Source organism: Fulmarus glacialis, unplaced genomic scaffold, assembly GCF_000690835.1.
Source record: "Fulmarus glacialis isolate BGI_N327 unplaced genomic scaffold, ASM69083v1 scaffold1102, whole genome shotgun sequence".
Lineage (NCBI taxonomy): Eukaryota > Metazoa > Chordata > Aves > Procellariiformes > Procellariidae > Fulmarus > Fulmarus glacialis.
Genome location: NW_009198203.1, coordinates 114,218 through 128,588, shown reverse-complemented (window position 1 = coordinate 128,588; position 14,371 = coordinate 114,218). Strand labels below are relative to the sequence as shown.

Below are 14,371 nucleotides of genomic sequence, written 5' to 3'. Positions count from 1 at the left end.
GAGGAACATTTTGGACACTTCAAAATGTTTCACTCCATGTGAACTAGTATAAAATAGAACTACTATATGCTAATCCTTTAATGTAAGTATCCAGAGAAGCATAAATACTTTCAATAATTTAACAGATGGTAATTTTCTGCTTATTGTAGATCTCTTCAAATCAACTGGACATCACCAGAACAGCCAAATGGCATTATCCTGGGATATGAATTACTACGTAAAGCGTGGCAGAGGTGTACCCCATCAAAGACTCCAAGGAGCAGCAAAAGTAATAGAATGTGCATCTCATTAGAATGTAAAAAGCATGAAAATATCTGTGGAGAAGTGTGTTATCATCCAGAGTTGAAGGTACATGTATATCCTTAAGTTAGCAGTGTAATGAAAAATTATACTTTTAGGAATAAGTGTGTAAACCAAACCTCTTTAATTATCAGTGGAAGGGAAGTGGAGGGTTCTGCTTCTTCTGATATTTTAAAATCAAGGCTCTGATACATGTCGTGAAACTTTTTAAAATCAAATATGGATGTTAGAGCTCGCTACAGGGATAGCTGTGCAAAAATCTCTAGCAGTGTATGTGCGTCAGCTGATGACAAGTGATTCTATTGTCTTAAGTCTGTGATTGTTGACTTTATTTCTCCTTTCAGAAGAAATGAATTGGCTAGCGTTTATGAATGTGTCTTGCATTAACACTGGTTTGGAGCAGTAGTGCAGTTCTGAAGTGAATCCCCAAATTGTTTTCATTTACTACATGCTGGTTCAGTGTAGAAGTGGTTTTAATACATGTGAACTAAATCCCTTGCACAGGAAGCTAAGCCAGAACCTGTGTTTCAAAAACCCTTCAAATATGCTTCAGCTCTGGATGGGGACTTTAGGCTCCCAACCAGTCTGTGAACCACCTCACTTTGCAAGCATGTATCTGAAGTTTCTTCCTTCAGAAAGCTTTGCTCCATGTGTAGTAGTGCAGATGTTCATCCCAAGGAACCAGGCTGTATCTGATCCAAAGTAAAACTCACAAGCCACGTGTAATGGAAGTGTGAGGAATCCCAGTACCAACCTCTTGAATCCACTGATCCAATCCCATTGTGCCAAATTACGTGGTGGGTATATATGTATATAGATCTCTCTATGTATTTTTGCATCCCGCTTAGAAGAATCAGTTTTGCTCAGCTGCGTGCCATAGATCACACACTGTAAACTACTAGAGGAGATTCTTTGTCAGCTCAAGCATTCAAGTATCTGTGGAGCATATGATGGTAGTTCATATGGCTCCTTTGGCATAAAGTGATCGCACAGGACCACTTAAAGGCCATGGGAAATTTTCTAGGTGTATGCAGAATTTCAAAAACACTAGTAAAACTATAAAGCTTCTCTCTGTGTGAGGAATCATTCCTCAAACCCTGCATGGCAAAGAGTTGTCATTAACATGACTTGCTTTTTTTTTCCCTCCCCCCCTCAAATTCTTCCTTGGCTAAATGCGTAATGACCAGATTCTCCAGTACAGAAAATCTATTTAGATTCAGCTACAAGTGGGTGGCTGTTACATGACAATGATGAGCAGCTCTGAATGGGATCCATTGTGATTTGTCAGATGTATTTTTAAATTATGGCTATTTTCAGGTTAATCTTCATATGAGTTCCTGTTTAGGAGTAGGATCAATAGCGTAGTGGGAGTCTGTAATGGTTTTTATTGACAAATGAGGTAGAAAACTCTTAGTTTGAAAGTAAGATTTAATGTAATGAAATTGTGTCCCTATTTGTCAAAGGCATCATCACATGTTCCGTGACTAAAGCAAACAATATTCACAAGATTCCCTGTCAGACAAGACGGTAATTAAGGAAGTGAGCTATTTGAGGGGTTCAAATCAAAATATAAATTATTCCAGCCAACACAGCTTTAGGTTTTGAGTTCCCTTGAAAGCAATATTATACTAAACATATGTATTTCTGAAATCTTGCAAGTGAATTATGGGAAGTCCTTTGTTCTAAAAGGTAAATTTACTTATTTTAGGGTTTTGGCATGGTAGAATTTTTAATAGATCTTGGCATATGTATGAGTTAAATTTGTATTATATTAATTTTAGAAGATTTCTTCTCAGTTTTTATTTTTTCAGCCTTTATGCATTTATGGTAACTTAGAACTTGGAGAGTGTCCATTTATTTTTATAGCTTCCTGACTTTTGAATTTTTTCTAATTAATTTTGCATTATTTTGTTATAACGGTCTTTCTGTATTCTCAGAGACTGTGGTTAGGAGTGGGTGCTATTTGGTTAAGTAATGAATATGTAATAAACAACTGGAAGATCCACAGGAACCTGAAGCAGTCATACATAAGATGACATGGGAGTAATTTTTGTGGGTGAATTGATTGAAATTCCCCTCCCAATGCTTTGCCTGGTTTGCTCTGTGTATCTGCACTAGCCATCCAAAATGTCTGTAAGAGATATCTACAGAGCTCCTGGCACATCCATGTTCCTCTTAAACTAGAGGGACAGCATCAGACCTTATGTGGCAGCCCTCTGTCACACTTTTATATAACTCACTGTCAGTCTATGCCAGCGATAATGCTGAAGCATTTATGCTAGTCTCTGTGGTCCTTAGATTCGACAGTCTACTGGACAGAAGTGAAGAAAAGCAACACTGACCAGTGTACACTTGTTCCGAAATGAAAGCCTCTTATCAGAGTGCCAGCTGCTGTTCGCCATACATTAATTGTACAGCAAAATGCAAAGAGATGCCACTGAGAATTAAATGCTGAGCAGCCTAAGTAATGTTCAGATCCAGAATAATAAACAAGTTTTTTGTTCATTTGATGATAGGCTGGTCAGCAAAAGCAGGCAGATTGTATATGTGTAGTTCCACTAGACAAACAGGTTGTGGAGTTCTCACTTTGCTCTGGTCATTTATTGCACCTTGTATACAAGACACAATGGATCTAATTCCACTCTTACAATTTCTTTGAATTCAGGAATATAAAGTGAGAGGAAAAGTAGGCCTTTTATACAAAAATAATTTGGAGATATGTCTTGGGCTATTTATTAATATTTCCTTATGGATTTATGGGTGACATTTGGCATTATCAGCTTGCTATTGCAAGACACTGCAGAAAAAGAGGGATTTGTTATTTCTTATCTACATAAGAGATATAATCCCCTCCATCTATAGAAACCAAAGTGTTTCAGTAATAGGAATACAAGGGTGTGTTTCTACTGCACAGCAGAAAGGGATGCAGAGACTCTTCAGCTGACGTTGGCTGAGTTGGGACCAGCTAAGTAGCACAGTTATATCAGAAAGGCAGTGCTGAATAGCCCGGGTGCAGGGTTGCACTGGTATATGTGTGCTGCGTTTGGGATCCAGGTTAGTATCTCTGCATAGCACTGTGCTGTGTAAATAAAACAACTTGCTCAGAGCTGTCTTGGGAATCTCTAAAAGAGCAAATGACCTTTTCACTACAAGGGGCATGTGTACATGCACATTCATGGACTCATGTAGGCCTGATATTAAGCCTAATAAAGACCAAAACAGATTCCTGCTATCCTAAATAATCTTTGCATCAGATCCCTACTTCTTGTTTCTAGTTATTGTCTGGTTTTCTGCTTCAATGTTAGAAATCTTTGTTATTTTAACCAAGCTAACACAGTGCTGTGCCTGGTATCCTTACCCTGGTGTTTGTAATCAGACTTGGATTATAATTCTTGAGTGCAGAAAGAATTTAGAAAGGGTTTTTTGCATGTAGTTTTGCAGAAAAGCTGAGAATACACTCTCATGATGAATTTTGTCAGCTGCCAGGAGGGTCCCTATGTCCTGTGTACCTTTTACAGTAACAGACCTGCGCTGCTTGGGTGTTTCCAAGCTGCCAAAATTGACAGTCTTTTCCTAGCTGTTTTCAGTAAGGTGTGATCCATAACTCTATCCATATCTGAAATCTCAAAACAGACATCAGCATACAGAGCACATATCACGAGATCTGCAGAGGTGTACTTCAATTAACAAGGAAATGTGCCCTAGCTTCACCCATCAGGGAGCATAATCTCAGTGCTTTTTTCATTCCTGTATTATCCGTGTAGCTTCCAAACTGTCCTTCTGTTGTTACTGGCATCCTGAGGTGAACACTGAAAATAATGAGACAGGTACAGTAAAAAAGTAATTAAAATAGTGGCATAAAGGCTAATAATTTCTGTACACAATGGATCATGAGTATGAACAACAACAGTTAAAAGGGTCCTGACTGAAGGTGTTAATACAGCTTCGGCACTTTTGATTTCCAGTAGCAACAAGCTGTATAAATCTGCAGTTAATGAACTAATCGAATATAACTCTGACATTATTAAGAAGTACAGGCTTACCCCTTTACTCATCAGAGTTACCATGTGCCATTTGTTAAAAACACCAGCAGGACTCTTCTCTTTAAGGACAGGAGGAGCAAAATGGTGGCTTGACAGCTAGCCTCAAAAGCACAATTTTCAGGAGTGAAAACTAACACATCTCGACACTGATGAAGGATATTCCATCGATATTTATGTAAAATTTACTATTAATGCTAGCAATATCGTGCAAATTCTTTTCAAGTTCTTTCAGGCTTAGAGAACATTTAAAAAGATAACACTTCATGTATAGTGTGTGTTGTAACACACCTGAACGACAGGAAATGAAACTCATTTTAGTAAGATAATATATAGTGATTTGTAACAGAATAACAATAATTTGTGCTCATGGATTTTAGATCTAAGGCTGTACCAATTACCAAAACAGAACAGCAGTTCGAGAAAAAAAACAGGTGAGTAAGTATACTTGGCAAAAAAGGGTGTCTATACAGCTTCAGAGATAATTTAAGTAAAAAAGAATGAGCCTTGCTAATTTAAAATATTCTCTCTCACATGAGAACATGATGGGTCAATCATTACTCTGGTGTTTGCTCCACAGGCAGAAATTTTTAATGAACTCCTGTAGCTAATAGGAATTCCTTAGAGTGTTTTGTGAATTGCCATTTCACAAAGTGGCTCTGGCAGCAAGCGTTTGACAAGAAGGATAAACATGGCTGCCCAGCACATCTGTTTATTTGAGTAAATCAGTCCTAGCTCAACTGGCATGTGTCCATAAGGCCAGATAATATCCTTCAGCAAAGTCTTCAGCAAGCAGAGGGATCAGGGATGACACAATTTTAATTAAAAGAGAATTTCATAGATAAGTTTGGAGTATTTTTAAAAATTGTTAAAATATTGTGTAATCCTGCCTGCCAGATTTGATATCTAGTTACCCTGTGCTAGCATCGTGGCTAACGGGGCCCTTCTTAGGTATCATAAGGGCCAGCCCTTCCCGGTCCCTGCGCTCCTGGGTCACAGTCCCTCTGTGGGCTTGGATGGGAGAATAACTACAGGACTGACTCGTGAGTGACTCAGTCTATCAATATTTTTAAGGGCTCCCATGATAGCTAAGGATGAACATCTTGTATCATCTCCATAGACAGTAAAGATCTTCTGGCTAGCAAGCACACATCAAGCATTCAACCCTCTGTACGAGGGTGAGATCTCCGACCTGCCTAAAATGTTGGTGTCACTCTATCTGGTCGCTACAAGGCTTCTACTTTCATGTACCTAGTAACACCATCCAGTTGGGACTGTCACTTTTAGATCTAAGAGGATGAGATAATAATAACCTTTTGCCACTATAACTTTCAATCCATCTGCTTTTCTTCTTTGTCTATGACATAATTTTAGCATTACTTGAATGCATTTTATTTTATGGATTGATAATGCAGAATCCTTGGGCTGAATATCAATGCAAATAGACACTAACTATCTTTAGAGGACTGCCAAAAAAGTGTTATTTAACAATTTACAGCTGACTGCAGAGGATTTTATGGAGCTACATAATAATAGCACCAACTATATCAATCGGTAATGCCAGAGGAGAGTCTGAATGTGTTTTAGAGCTGACTGGACCCCTTTTTGGAAGCTGTCTATAGGGTATTGAGAAAAACTGGGGATCTTAAATAATTTTTAATGAGGAAATGTAGCTGCTGAAACTATTGTAACATACCTGCGTGTTCAGCTGGGGATTTTTGGAGGGAATTCAGGAGGAAAAGGAAAAGCACCAGTAATAATGCAATCTTACAAATAATGTTCCAACCAGAATGCTTTAGAGTTAGTACTAAAACGGCCCTCCCAGTGTCTGTGTGAAATACGCAGAGCAGCTCTTTCTACTGAGGATTCACAAGGGAAGGGGCATTTCTTAAAACTGGAAACATCGCATGGAAAGTAAAATGGCTGCTCAAGTATTTGGATAATGTCAAAGATGTGCAAGTTTCTTTATCTGAAGGATGGAAAGACCAGGTTCAGGTGAAATTTGGGTGGTGTGCATCACTAAAAAGAAGGAAAGAGTACAGGGATGACAAATGAAATCCATGAAAAGAAGAAGAGAAACTGGACTAGACAGATCGCAGAGGGAGACACAATCCCAAGGGGCACACAAATTGGGACCAAGAATGTATGAGGAACATGTATTTGGCCTCCTTCATGCAGGCAGGTACAGCATTTACTGGCTCTGGTGTCTCAAGCTCAGGATGCAGTAAAAAGGACAGAATAGAGGCCATTTTTTTACAAATGTCAAGAATTGTTGCTAAATGTGATCTATTCTGACAGTGGCACGATAGTACTTGATTTGATATTTTTAAGAATGCTTTTAAATGCCTTGGAAATACAGAGAGACCAGGTAATCTTCTAGGTTGCTTTGGAGCAAATTGCAAATGAACTAAAACTCAGCCTGGAGCGCGTGCCAGTCATAAAAAAATGTCCAAAAGATAGGAAGCAGAGAAGAGGTGTAAAGCAGACTTTTATTTGACATCTTAACTAATGATCTAGAAGAAAGAACAGTAGGTTAATTAAATTCATAGATTGGATTATATTACCAGTGACAAGGTGGACAGCAAAATAATATAATAGGACCTACAGAGACGCAAAATTCCTGAACAGAAAATGACAAAATTCAGCTACGTTGGTAGTCTAAAACAGATGCTGAATGAGAAAGTGTGCTGGAAAAGCAGAAAACTGTGTGACAATTCAAAGCATGTAAGGTTATAAAATCTCGAATTACAATGAGGAAACAAGAACACCTTCTGCCCTACCCCATGTTAATTTTGGGTTACATATTGTTTATGTATTGTAAATTGTAACTTCAAAACCCAACCTAATACTCCCAAGGATGATTGAGTAAAGGCCGTTCAAAAGTGAACAAAACAAAGCATCATCTTTCTGAAGTCACAAAGAATTTGTTTATGACTGAAAAAAAGTAATAATATTTTTTCTGTATGTATATATTTGTGTTAACATTATAAATGTAATACAAATCAGATGTCCTGAGCCTAGTAATATACATTTTTTTCAAGTTTTTTGTCAAGCTAGTAATTAAAGTACCTAGGCAAACAAAAGATCCTTCTAGAGGAACACTTTCTTTCTTTGCTGCTAAGATAACCTGATTTAGAACGTGGTTAAAGTCAGGAGAGGAAGTGCTCCATGCCAAAAGAAAACAAAGGAGCAACTCTGCTCTAACATCTGTGCCGTACTGCCAACTGCTTTTTCTGTCTAGCTGTAAGAGGCATCCTTCTAGCTAATACAAGTTGCACTGACTGTAAGTTCTGAGTTTACAATTTTTACGATGATCCTACTGACTGTTCTATATGATTTGCTGTGTATACAGTGTGCCACTCCATTGACACAGGAGTAAGTGTACAAATAATTATTTGATTGTTCAAGCATATAATTTTCTCGACAGCACCTAGAAAGAAGTCCACAGTTAAAAGGCCTTTTCAAAATTCATTTCCATGTAAATTTTATTTTAAAAAAAAAAAAAAATCCTTATATAAATACTATTCTCTTGAGATCCCATTGTCTGAAAAACTGTGGTCATAAATAAGTGATCATGTGCTATAAGAAGAAAATTCCACTTATTTTTATGTGAAAGGAAACCCAAAAGCTCACATTGGGAAATACTGGATTTTAGTTGTAAAGGTTTCAGATGACATGTTTCATCATAAAAGAATGAATGAATACATAAATAAATAAATAAATAAGAATTGGAGAGAAAAGAAAAGGATAAGGTGATGGTAGATTATAGTTACATATTGCAATCTACTCCACATTGAGAGACTCAAACAGCCTGCAAGGCATATGAAGATGATTCATATTAATGGACTATTTTATTAAGGTGCAGTATGGTTGAAGGCCACAAAATAGCAGCATTCTGTCAGATACAACAGTAGTTTATTGAAGTCTGATAATGCTGGAGGGCACAGGATTTTAGCCAAGTTACATTTTATTTGACTGCAGTCATATTAGTGTCCGTGCTAGGATGTGTTTTCATATACGTTGTTCATGTACACGTTTTCATATACGTTGTTTTGCCAGAGAACACATTATGTTCTGTTTAACAGATATTGCCTAACTGATTTTTTCTTTTAACTGCTTCTAGGTATGTTGTAATGGGATTCTGCACGACAATAAACCTGGCTTCCAATGCTGCGAGGACAAGTACATTCCATTTATTCCTAATTCACCAGGGGTTTGCTGTGGTGGTCAGATACATGCTGTGCAACCGAAACATCGGTGCTGTGGTGGTTATTACACTAGGGTATTAGTAGGTAAGAGACAACTCCTTTCCAGTGCTTGAAAGAAACAAAAAACCAAAGTTGATATATCTGTTAGAACAAGGAGAATGGAAACATAGCAATAAATGTGGGATTTATCAAGATTTCTAGATGTCTCCAAGACTTGTGTTCAGTGGGATAAGCAAAGAAAATTGCACTGACTTTGTCTTCTAAACATAGTACACTGTTTATACAAGAAAGGCTTAATAGATGAAACCTGATGATTGGGTCATTTCCCAGAGAACTAATTTATACCAAACTATACTTAATTGCAGTAAGTGCTGCATAATGGGGAGGGCAGTTCTGCTTAATGGGAACACCATCAGGCAATTTAGTGGTGCGGCTTAGTTCTCTGCTTGACTTGACCCCATGTGATTTTCCCTAGCCATTTCTTTTGTGGAACAACTGTTAGCATTTGGGGTTGATATTATGGATTATGTCACTTCTGCTTGTTTCTGCATTGTCTACTCTTTGTTTCTACCAATATTACAGATCAAAGTACACATCCCACATGTACTATCTTTGATGGAAATTTATCCTTTTCTTAAGGCTGATCATACTCTTATTCTCAGAACTGTTTGGGAAGTTTGCCAAAACTGTGCTTCTGTGCTGTTGTCCAGAGTTTGGTTTTCCAGTTTGTTGGTGGGTTTTTGACAGGGAGAGGGGAGGAAAAGGGGGAGGAGAGCACTTTCAGGGGGCAGTGTTCAGAGCATATATCTCTTTGTAGGCAATTGTCCGGTCAGGAGCTAAAATGCTTCCATTACTCATGAGCTGGCACGCATTCCCTAGGCTCAGAAATGCTTGAATTTTTGCCAACACATTCAGCACGTCCCAAGTTCTGATCCTTTGAAAAGTAATTCATATATCACAATATTAGAATGCCTTCTGTGACGTCATCAGAAAAATGCTATCACATGGAAGAACCAGAGAAGAGTATTTTGCCGGCCTCATTAATCTCGTGTACTGAAATGGAGAGATTATATTGTGACCTCTGTCCCCATCCAGTGGTCTACGTTAACTAGCTTAATGTTGTTTACATCAAGAAGGAAAAGCACAGTGAAACAAAATGTCTTATGTCTGAAAGTAGTTCTTGTTCAGTCAGCAGTCCATAAGCATGAAACAGTGAATGTTTGAACATGATTTTAAATATTTTTTTTTTCTAAGTATACTTGCTGCATTCTCTTTTTCCATACTCTAAAGGGCAGCAACATGAACAATGTTGGTCACTTTTTTCTTTTTTATTTTTATAAATATGCTAATAACCTCAAGCTAAATGTTAATGTGGGTCATTCTTTGATAAGGATAACAATTAACTGGTAAGACTGCATAGCAGTTTTCAGAGAGGGAACATTTTCAAGCCTAGCTTGGAATGGATCCCATTTTGAGAGGTTAATGAGAAGGGTACTGATCCTTTGTGTCTTATGTCTAATAGTTCTCTTAAAAAAAACCAGTTTTATTTCCAATAGATGTAAGCTACATTCTGTGTTTTAATACTTTCTCTGTGTAGCAACTAAATTAGATTCCGAGGAATGCAGGAAAGTATGATGAAGTATCTAAACAGATTATATCTATTATACTCTAAAAATTTGTTCTCATCTTTTTTTCTTTATTATTGACTTTATTTGATAAAGTTATTTATACAGGAAACTCTCTAAGCATACATATTTCCCAGATGTTGTTTGGCCAGCTTGATAGCTCTAGATGTACTGAAGCACACTGGGCTGAAGGCATGAAGATTACAAATTAGGAAGGCAGGAATCTCAGTTTCTGAAACAGTAGTGCACAAAGAAGTGCAAACATCCATTCCAGAACTAAGATGGGAGGAGACATTCTTAAAGCAAAGCAGAGCAAATAATGCTACTACCACCCAGGCACCTCTTTGGCAAGGAATGTGTGTGGGGGTAAGAAAAACAGTGTTCTCCCTCATCTGTTACGATCACATCACATGTTTATTTATCACAAAAGCTGCATCGGGTTTAGGGCTCTATGTCTGTAATTCACAACCTTTCAGAAGAAAAGGACTTGAGATACCACTTTCAATGAGAAAAACGAGTTTTAAAAATCAAAACACATTTCTTTTATTAACAATCAGGAATCCAAATACTTTAATCACCTCTATTACGCATCTTCAATAGCAGGACAAAACCCCTACTCCTTTCAAATGACATTTAAGCCTCAGAAAACATTGCAACACAGAAAGATAATATAAAAATGTAACTTTTAGAACACTGGATCAGATCAAGTGCAGACACTAGTGAATGAAAATTATTGCCATTTACCATAATTTTTGTATCCTTAATAGCAGCATCTACTCCATTCATAGCACACAGCTTAGCCCAGCCCAGCCCACCGTTACAGTGTCAGTCTCATTGGCAGTCTTATCCTACAGCCTTTTCCTGCAAAAGCTGATGCTTTTGCCTGAGTAGCAACCAAGCCCACTGATTGTGATGGTGCTATTTAATTTTTAAAGTGAGTTTAATCCATAAGTTCTTTGGGAGATGAAGTCCTGAGCAACACTGAGAAACTCTTTAAGCAATGTGAATTAGTCCTTCCAAACAAGTTTGGAATGATTTTCGAGGAGACAAGGAAATTTTTTGCTGAGAATAAGTAGGCTGACTGTTCTGTTAATCATAGCAAGAACAAACTCTCTTTACTATGTAGCTGCCTCTACTTAAAGGTTTTCAGCGCTATAATTATCATATTTACAGAAATTATTTTTGTTGCTTTTCTCAGTTTGTCTTTGTCATGCTTGCATTTTGATATCTTACAGAGTCTTGGGCCTGAATTCATGAATGCATCTTTCTTTAATTATCGTTACAAATGAATATAATACTTTTATAGCATTCTAAAGTACCGAGTGATTCCATGCTTTCACGTGGAACATTTTGTACATGAAGCTACTAGTGTGTGAACCCAGACTTGTTGCTATCAGATGAAAGCCTCTCAGGGATTTTAAGAGCTATAAATGCATAAAATCTTTAATTGTATTCTTAAATTGACAGGAGAAGTATGTTGCCCTAACGAAGAGCAAAACAGAGTTTCAGTTGGAATTGGTGACTCTTGCTGCTGGGGAGTGCCTTACTCCACATCAGGCAATCAAATCTGTTGTGGTGGATCTCTCCATGACAGTTTCAATCAGCAGTGCTGTGGTGGAGAAGTCATAAGCACGGACTTGGTCTGTTGTGGTGATGAAGAAGAAGGGACTGCACACAGACCTCTCACAGGTAAGTGATAAGTTTTCAAAAAAAAAAAAAGGGTCTTCATCTTTCTAAATCTCTTACGACACTAACCATTCAGCAGTGACACACTCCGATCTAAGGTGTGTATGCCGGTTTGTTAAAATGATGTTGCACTTCACTCACCTATTCTGATAGACTGCAAAATGGTGAGCTTTCAATAATCCTTCTTTGCCTTTGTCCAAAAGCTGCGGGGGTGGAGACACCAGAAAATTCAAAAGGAGTGCATGATCTTTCATCATACCAGTCAGGAAATAGGACCTGTCCCCTCTCAATGAGTAGAGCAGAGGTTAGACTTGGCTGCCTTGTCCTGCCATGCATCCCAGTGCAGGGATTTTCCATTTGCTCTGGAGATGTGGGGTTAGTCACCTAGAAATTGAAGATTATGATGCTATCTGGTTGGTGGTCTATGTCCCTCACTTGTGCATCTTTATAGGAGTAAACCTGCTGCAGTTTAAAATTAACAAAACTTAATCCCTAGCACTAGTCACTTGTTCATCTGGTGTATCCCATTAATCTCTTGCACACAATAGGAAATTACTCCATCACTCAGAGGTACAATCTGAACCCTACTTCCTCGTAAAGCACCCTGTGACTAGCTGGTGACAGAGATTGGAGGTATTATTACAAACCCTATTCAGGTATTTTCATGTGTCTTTTCTTTCCACAGTTATTAGACAAATTATATACCATCAGCCTTAGGCTTTCTCAGCCTGACAAAAAGACTTCAGAAACAATTGCAGTGTCAAAGGGGAGCCCGATTTCAAAACACAGAAATAACGAAGGTTTTGTACCCAGTTCTGCTTGGTGTACAAAGATGAGTGATGCAGTGCTTTCACCATATGCGTGCCAGTTTAAGCATCTAGTTGTGCAACTAAGGATTTTAATATATAAATGAGAATCCAGATCTGAAGGCTGAACTCCTCCTTTCCCAAAAAATGAGCCCTATCTTCAACTTATTTTTTGTATTCACTGGATCCTTCAGCCTCTGTGGTATTAGAAGTACCCTAGCTCTGTGTTGACTGTCAGGAAGGGCTAATCAGAAGAGCCATCGCAACGCTTTCTGCGGTTTCTATGCTATCCTTCCCTTCCAGTGGTGTCACATGGAGTGTATCCTGTGAACAGCACCGCTTGCATGATTTTTAGCTCCCCCTCACTGTGATCCCTAATTGTGCCTGATCTACAGCGTCTACGCAGGGCTTACAATATCAGCTCTGAACAAGGCCCTCTTGCCTAGCCTTGCATTGTGTGGCTGCCACAAGACGGGGCTGGCTCATAAAACATCTCTTTATGTACTTTATTACTTAAACTCTTTTATTTGCCTGCAGGAGCCCTTTAACAAAATCACATTGAATTGACTTTCTCACACCAAATCAAATCTCCCTGGTCCCAGTTCAGTTGTCTTTGTCAATATGTATTTTATAAATGGAGTGAATTAACAGATGCTGTTGGAACAGAACTGCTGGGGTAGCGTTTATGTTTTTACTGCTCTCTCTGGGCAGATGAGTTGTGTAGGAGTGTAATACAGGTATCTTGGGATGAAAGTTATGTTCTTCATTTCAGTATATATGTATTCTTAACAGTTTTTTTCCTTAAATATATATATTTAAAAAACCTTTATACCCCTCTTTTTAAAATGCGTTTAGCCTATAGTACTCTGTCATTTACACCATTTTTCTTGAGAATGGGTCAGGATGACATTTTTTTGGCTATTAAAAAAGAAAACAGTGGCTTTTTCATCATTCACAGGTTTTCTGCGAGCCAGCATACAGCTGAACACAAATACAGGTTTGAAAGATGAATTAGCACCATAGTTGAAAAGAGATTGTATTCTTGCATTAAGCATAGACTAGATTATGGTTTCTTATCATATTGTATGCCAATATATATATCATATATATATATCATGCTCAATAGGTTTTTGCTTAATTTCTTAGAGTAATTCAGCCTTGCTAAATACATCATGAAAATGCACAAGCCAGGCACAAAAATCTACCTGCTCCCTATCCCTATTATTATAATGATTCTAATGGAAAAAATACTTTCACATAAAAACATAATTTACTTATCATTGGCAAATGGGTAAGTAGAATTTTGCAAGAATATGGTAATTGGAAAGCTGATCTCATTGTCTAGAAGGGGAAGAGGTAACAGGGGTGGCTTTATGCAAAAGCTGAAATGCTTCTGTTTTGTAGTTGGCAATGAATGCCACGGTTAAAAATGTAATGACAATTTAAAGCTTTTGTTTGGAAGTTTTAGTTCCTTAAAAAAAAATCATACAAGAAAAACATGATCAATAAAAGTGTAAGCCTTGTGCACAGCCTTATTGTTTCATGACCAGTTTGAAAGCAGCGTGTTTCTGCAGAATTTAGATCCAGGTTTGCACTGAATGTTGGTTTAAGGGCTGAATGGTAGAACTTCTTCATTTGCCATTGTATACCTTTTTCAGAGAGTCTGTCCTGCAAAAAGAGATGTTTTTTCCATCTCATATTGCTCT

At 37.8% G+C, this 14,371-nt stretch overlaps 1 protein-coding gene across 1 annotated transcript in view; it reads left to right on the top strand.

The window, feature by feature from the left end:
- LOC104072384 (usherin-like) overlaps positions 1-14,371 on the top strand; it is a gene marked incomplete at its 5' end in the record, with an annotated part of 182,513 nt that overhangs the window by 83,019 nt on the left and 85,123 nt on the right. Inside the window, 3 exon segments of the mRNA XM_009572809.1 lie at positions 150-348; positions 8,464-8,632; positions 11,641-11,862. Of these exon segments, the coding sequence (XP_009571104.1) occupies positions 150-348; positions 8,464-8,632; positions 11,641-11,862 (590 nt within the window).